The following is a 7,683-nucleotide window of genomic DNA, read 5'->3' on the forward strand; positions in this document are numbered from 1 at the left end:
TCACCCATATATTTCCAGTTACACCTTAGAGAGAGAGAGAGAGAGAGAGAGAGAGAGAGAGAGAGAGAGAGAGAGAGAGAGAGAGAGAGAGACGTCTACATTACTAACTGCGTAAGAAAACCGGGAAGCGAAAGAACCAAGGGGCCACAAATTACCTGTCCAGATACCAGGGAGCTAAAAAAAATAAAAAAAAAATTGAAACATAAAAAACTATTTTCCTCGACTGTGTTCATGAAGATTTTACGCGAAGTTCAACCGTCCTAACAAATCATGTTTCATTCTTGGCTTTGTTAAACACGGAAACAGTCCTTTTATAGCTTTCAAAACCGTGGCTGGGATTATCCCCAAAAGAAACTCGAACCAGACGGAAACTATATAACGTCACCTGGCATGTAAACAAAGAGATAAGAGGGTATTCTTGCCCATCATCACAAAAAACAACCAATCAGAGACGTGGTATAGCGTTGCGGGATTAGCTGGCATCCCACATAACCTTGGGCCAAGGGCCTCGGGTCCCGTGGGGACAGGCCTGCCGCCTGTCTGGTCGATGAAAAAGGGACCGTCCCGTGAGAGAAGACGTCAGATCGCTCCCAGAACTCGACGAGGATGGACAGTCGGACTCTGCTCGGTAAGAAGGGAACCATTTTTCATCCAATTCTGTTGGTTTTGATTTCTTATGATTTTTACTGTTACAGTAGGTCTTCATAATGGCTGTGATTTCTTTTGCAATGACTTATTTATTGGTTTTGACGCTAGTACTTCATTAAGACTGTGATTTCCACTGTTATTTCTTCACATTGGCTGTGATTTCTTCCGCGATCACTTATTTATAAGGCTCTAAATTCAACGGTTGTGACAGGAACCACTTCTTATCTTATCTGGTTTTGATTTCCTACGACTTTTTATTGTTATTTTCTTTACGGTGGCTGTGACTTCCTCCGTGATTACTTATTTATAAAGTTCTAAAATCAACGGTCGAGATTTTTTTTTCATCAGTTTTGTTTATAATGTTCTAAAATAACGTGACTGCTTCGACTTCCAGAGTTGGTACTTTAATATGCGTTTAAATAAGTGTAATTAAGTTTACGTAATGTATTGACAGACTCACTGAATGATTTATTTTAAATCGTCTGATGCTGCAGCTTCCCTCCGTAGCTTTTAATATGGCAAGATAACATTCAATTGCAAGAAACTGTTACTAGGAAAGACTCCTAAAAGCATTAGTATCAACTAAAAGGCAAAAACACCAAATCTCCGGAAGAATTATTATTATTATTATTATTATTATTGTTATTATTATTATTATTACTGCGTTTTCTCCGTTCTAATCCAAAACAGAAACCTAGACTTTTATTATAATGTTAACGGTCTCCGAGAAACTTAGAGCTGTGAGATTAATCCTTCATTATGGTAAATAATAGCCTGTTACACCTGCCATACCTTTTACTGTCAATATCCCTTTCAGCGCTGAATGGCCTCATAGGTCCCAGTGCTTGGCCTTTGGCCTAAATTCTATATTCAATTCAATTCAATCCGATTCCGATATACTGAAAGGTATGGGGATAAACTAAATGAGTTACGTGAAACCGCTTAAAGAAACGAAGAACGTTATATGTTCAACCTGATAATCGGAACAAACATAAAAATGACACCACTGCCTTACAATATACTAAAAGCTCCCCGAGTAAGTGAAAGAAATGATTCACAGAGTAAATTGGAATTGAAATATAAAATCTAAGCCAAGGGCCAAGAGCTGGGACCTACTGTATGATGAAGTCATTCAGCGCTGAAAATAATGTTGAGACAATTGTTAGGAGAAGGTGGAGAGTATGGTAGAAGAAAGAAAATATGAAAGGAGTTACAGTAAAAGGAATGAAAGGGGTTGCAGCTACGGTCTGAAAGGACGATGCTGCGAAGACCCGTAACGCCTACAGTGCACCGCGTGAGGTGCACTGACGGCACTATGACCCTACAGAGTTCACAGTCCCAACAATCTGACTGTTAGACCGAAAGTCAAATATCTCGAATGCCTTAACAACATAGTAACAGTCCCCTTAGTATAAATATCAAAGGTCAGGTCACATTCTAAAAGCATTATAAAAAAAAAGACCTGCACTATATAACTTTTACCACGGGGCAGAGATGCGGGTCAGCCAAATCAGTTGGTCCTACTGACCTTACCTATGGTACTTCTACTTGATTCGGCCACTTTTTTGGGGGGTCACAATCTTATCTCTTCTTGTTTCTTGATCTACTCCTTGACCTCCAGGGGGTGGGGATCAAAACAACACTCAGATATTTAGGCCAAATTGTATGGGGTTAAAGGGTTTATTTCATGCATCTGTTTGACTTTTTGCTGGCATTCTTTACGTATTAAGAAATAAATTACCATGAATATGATTTCCACAACAACCAGGCCTTAGGTGATTATGACTGCTAAAGCTCAAATGTCATCCGGTAATATAACAACAGGCGGTAAAGAGCTAAAATCATCCGTTCTATCACTTAATCCTGTTTATTTATCTTCATATTCATTTTATCAGTTTCACAGTGTCTTCTAAAAATATGTCCAGCGCGGGATAATTACAAATTGTAATTTAAATATCGAGTCCTTCTTTGCCATCAGGTTGCTAAACTTGACACTCCGTCACATCATGAAGTTATAACTCTCAGCTCCTATCCTTACACAGAATATTAGAAATTTGATCATATATATATATATAAATTTGATATATCGATATATATATATATATATATTAATATAATATTAATATAAAGTTGAAATATGTTTATCTTCACTACAGCCGACAGTTAATGAACACACAAGAATTAACTTGTAAATATTAGCGACTCTACTTATCAGGTTAAAAAGAAACAATATCCAAGTTGGAATGGAATGGAATGGAATATAGAGTTTAGGCCAAAGGCCAAGCACTGGGACCTATGAGATCACTCAGCGCTGGAAAGGAAATTGACAGTAAAGGAGATTTGAAAGGTGTAACAGGAGGAAACCTCGCAGTTGCATTACGAAATAAGTGTTAGGAGAGGGTGGACAGTAAGATGGAAGAAAGATAATATGAATGGAGGCACAGTAAAAGGAATGAAAGAGGTTGCAGCTAGCGGCCGAAGGGACGCTGCAAATCCTTTGAATCCAGTAAAAAAAAAAAAACACACACACACACACTTAATTAACGAAATCCATCAGTACCCATTGCATAGGACATCAAAGACTAGAAATGCCACCCTCAGCGGCATTTTACTGATAATGGAAAAGAATGGAGACAGTGCCCTCCATACAATGTAAAAAAAAAAATAATTTTTTTCTTTTTTTTTTACGATTCGAGGTGAACAGCTTTCCTATCTACTTGAAGAGTCAAGATGCATCTGTGCGTTCATTTTCAACCAAGGAATTCATTTCACTTTCCCAGCTAGTTACCTGGTTACCTCGCCACGCCCATGTGTGTGTGTGTGTGTGTGTGTGTGTGTGTGTGTGTGTGTGTGTGTGTGTGTGTGTGTGTGTGTGTGGGGGGGGAGGGGGAAGGGGGGAGAGAAAGGGAGAGTACCAAATCGTTTCGTCATTGTATGCTGCGAATTTGATTAACTTAGCAACACACTTTGAATAGAGAGAGAGAGAGAGAGAGAGAGAGAGAGAGAGAGAGAGAGAGAGAGAGAGAGAGAGAGAGAGAGAGAGAGAGAGAGGCTCACCTCGTCATGGTTTACTGCTTTCAGGTGTTTAGCAACCTGGCAACACATTTTGGCCAAGCAGAGAGAGAAAGTGGGTGAGGAGCAAAATGAACAAATAAAAAAATGAAAATATCTCGAAATAAAATAAAATGGAGTCGGGCCATTTTCAAAAAGCTTAGTACAAATGGCTTTAACCTAATATCCGAACATCTATAGAATTACATAAAAGAGGTTATAATAGCTGATGCAATTTAGGAAAAAACACCTTACGTAATGATTCGAGTCTACAGCTAACAGAATAACAATTAATACATGACAAATCAAACTTATTATTATTATTATTATTATTATTATTATTATTAAATACAAGCCCTCATTCAGAGAGAACTGGCCACATGATGTGAAGGAAAAAAATGATGCAAAACTCACAGATCACGAAGATAATTATATGCACAGGTAAGTGGTCCTGGACCACTAATACCTAAACACCACTCAACTCTAAACGCACGAGGTCATCTGCACGTCTTAATCACATGTGACTTGCAATTAGCGTTGTCAGAAATCAGAGTACTGTAACTCTGCTAAGCTAATTGGAGGGATGTTTTAAAATGAATGCAGTCAGTGACTTGGAAAGAGAGAGAGAGAGAGAGAGAGAGAGAGAGAGAGAGAGAGAGAGAGAGAGAGAGAGAGAGAGAGATTATTATGAAATCATTTCAGTAGGATAATGAATGGAGTCAAGGACTACTTTATAAGAAAGTATATGGCACCCCCCTTAGTTCATCTATGGGCTCACATAAGACATACTCTCTCTCTCTCTCTCTCTCTCTCTCTCTCTCTCTCTCTCTCTCTCTCTCTCTCTCTCAGACGATGACGCAACATCGCTGGATAATATCATTTCCACGCATCAGGAGACTGATTCTTACTATAAAAATTCCTTTGTAATGTCAAAATCCCAGCACAGACTGAGGAAGTTCTTTTACAATTGCACTGCTTTTTATGGCGACGAAATATTATTCCTGTTGGTTATTCTTTATAAGGAAAATTGAATGGCATTATTAAACACAATTTGTATTCCTCTCTTTTATTTATTAACAATATATAAAATCACTTATGGTTTAGTTTTCATTTAATGCGACATTTTCATTTCAGGCTACGATTAATGATTAAATCAATACAAACAACTGTAATGCTTATGAACTACATTTATGTTCTTTCTATGATTGATTAGTTAACTTCAAAACGATGCATATGACATTCAGCCAATTATCAGGACACTTTTACAATTGCTATGGCTCCTTCATGAAGCACTGCTGCTCCATTACTGCTCAGAGTGTGTGCACAAATTATGCCATCTAAAACTACTCTCTCTCTCTCTCTCTCTCTCTCTCTCTCTCTCTCTCTCTCTCTCTCTCTCTCTCTCTCTCTCTCTCTCTCAAGACTTCACATCATTCAGTGTAAATAGTAATTAATGTGTATGCACACTATCTATCGAATATTTCTCTACTTATTAGCCTTTATTTCGTTTATGTAAGGATGCAACTCCCGGACTAACTTTTCCAATAAATATGCAATATAGCCTAAACTAATCGTACCGATCACTAAAGAACTACGTGCTATTCGGTGGCTTAATCACAAAATTAAATGTCTTTTAGACAAGATGAAAGCATACTTTAGGTAGACAGCATTTCTGAAGAGTTATTTAGCTCTAATAAATTATCTCAAGCTTCGTATGAATGTTGCTTTTCTGGTTACTTTCAGCAAAATCCTGAAGCCTTAGAAACACGTAAATGAACTTCATTACTTCAGAAGCAAAAAGAATGTACATTAAAACAAAGATTTATCTGTCATTCTCCATTATTCGTATAAATGCTTTGAAGATGAAATTGGTATTCAATACAGTCCGCATCCGTAAACTAAATAATAATAAAACTAATATCAGAGAAATTCTGCGTATTTAATACCGTCCGCATCCATAACCTAAATAACAATGAAACTAATATCAAAGAGAGTCTATGGAAACTTGAACTGCACCAGACGAATTTCTCAACAAGCTCCCGACACATGTATGAAAGGACTTTCAACCATAATATTGCGCATATGCCCTTGCTTAATACTAAGCTTTACACCCCATCCATTCCCTTTCACGGAAGAGGTCCGCATACCTGTCCCTCTCACTCAGCGGTTCCACCTCTCTCTCTCTCTCTCTCAACACGTTCCAGATCACGGACCATTCTCGCCGATGGCAAAAAAAAAAAAAAACATAATCAGTCTTCCACTTAACCCAGAATATGACCGGGAAATACTTCGATGACAGGTAGGGTGATATAAATCATCTGCAATCTTTCATTAAACAGGCCGCATACCTTTGACATACGCCTCCAACACTTCATCATCTGACGTGTATTAAAATGCCATCTATCATCAATGACTTTTCATTCTATTCAAGAGGATTCGCAGATGTTTTGAAATAATTTTATGTTTAACCTATTACTAAATTTCAGCAGTGTTGTAACGGGGCATTTTGAATCTTATTCCAAAGGGGGTTAACGTGCCCTTCTCAAACATCTGGAATAAGAAAGGTACATATGAGACTTTAACATGTCAGTTGATGGTAAACATAATCATAATTATGGAATTAAACGTGCTTTGGAAATCCAAGAAAAATTCTTGATATCGTCTTCACACACACACACACACACACATATATATATATGTATGCATATACATATACACACACACACACACACACACACATATATATATATATATATATATATATATATATATATATATATATATATATATATATATATATATATATATATATATATATAATATACCTATATATGCGTAAGTGTTTGACCAATTTTCAGAGGCAGTGATCACTAAAAGTAAATTACAAAGATGAACGAGAGGTCAAGGCAAAATTAATAATTAATTTTACAATTAAACTGCAGGCAAAAAACCACTCTGCATCTTCTCTGAAAAAAACTTAGCACCAAAAGATCAAAACAAACAGAACGACGCTTCGTGAATTCAGAATCAAAATTTGCAGTATACAAAACCGCATTCCGAAAAAAAGTTCTATCTTTACGGTCAAATGGCCCTGTCTAATTCCGATAAGAGAGAGAGAGAGAGAGAGAGAGAGAGAGAGAGAGAGAGAGAGAGAGAGAGAGAGAGAGAGAGAATGTATGTGTTTGTCCTGTTTACGCCCTGCTACACTCAATGCTTCAAAAAAACTAATAAGCTGCACTCGACGTCCCTATTCTCAAGGTTGGAAGCTATTTTTATGACCAGTGGTGCCATTTCTGGAAAAAAAAAAAAACTAGTTCATCTTGTTGCAAATCTGATCAGTCTCTGACCTTTCCTTCTCCAAGGCTACAACACCTAGCCATGAAATAAAAAAAAAAAAAAACTTTAGCGCATTCCAAGGCTTTGGCAATTGTTTATGTAGTCCGAATTAGCTCTGGACATTTTAGATATCAGTGCCTCTCAGAAAACTACTTATATTTGATTTTGATAATAAATATGACAGGTAACATTGCATATTTTTCATGTCGTATCTTGGACCTAATTTTAAATAGCTAACCTTTAAATCATGGATACTGATTTTAAAATATAAACGGGACAGGTGACACTGCGTACTTTTCGTGCAGTACCGTCTATAAAAATTCACTATTCTTGGGACTTGATTTCAAACAGACAACTTGAATGTGAAGAAATTTAGATGCTATTCATAACACTGTATATTGCATTTTCTTAAACCACTTTACATAAAAACATAAGTCTTGAAAACCTTCAGACTTCATCATGCAACTCTGAAACGGCCTGAAGCAAGAACAACAGATGATCATAAAAGTTATTAATTTCCTGGACACCACGACGAGAAGAACCTTGTCTTAACATCGCTAGTTTAATCGATTTCACGCTCACTGGACCTCGAAGCAATACAAGAAGGAAGGTACCACCAGATGGCTGATAACGTTATAATATGGATTG

At 37.1% G+C, this 7,683-nt stretch overlaps 1 protein-coding gene and 1 long non-coding RNA gene across 2 annotated transcripts in view; one reads left to right on the top strand and one right to left on the bottom strand.

The window, feature by feature from the left end:
• LOC136830727 (uncharacterized) overlaps positions 1-7,683 on the bottom strand; it is a 281,759-nt gene that overhangs the window by 263,834 nt on the left and 10,242 nt on the right. The window lies entirely within an intron of this gene.
• The window catches only part of LOC136830965 (uncharacterized), a 12,038-nt gene continuing 4,843 nt past the window's right edge, over positions 489-7,683 (top strand). Inside the window, exon 1 of the mRNA XM_067090922.1 lies at positions 489-628. Coding sequence (XP_066947023.1) covers positions 607-628 — 22 coding nt within the window. The 5' untranslated portion in view covers positions 489-606. The remainder of the gene's footprint in view (positions 629-7,683) is intronic.

Source organism: Macrobrachium rosenbergii, chromosome 47 (assembly GCF_040412425.1).
Source record: "Macrobrachium rosenbergii isolate ZJJX-2024 chromosome 47, ASM4041242v1, whole genome shotgun sequence".
Lineage (NCBI taxonomy): Eukaryota > Metazoa > Arthropoda > Malacostraca > Decapoda > Palaemonidae > Macrobrachium > Macrobrachium rosenbergii.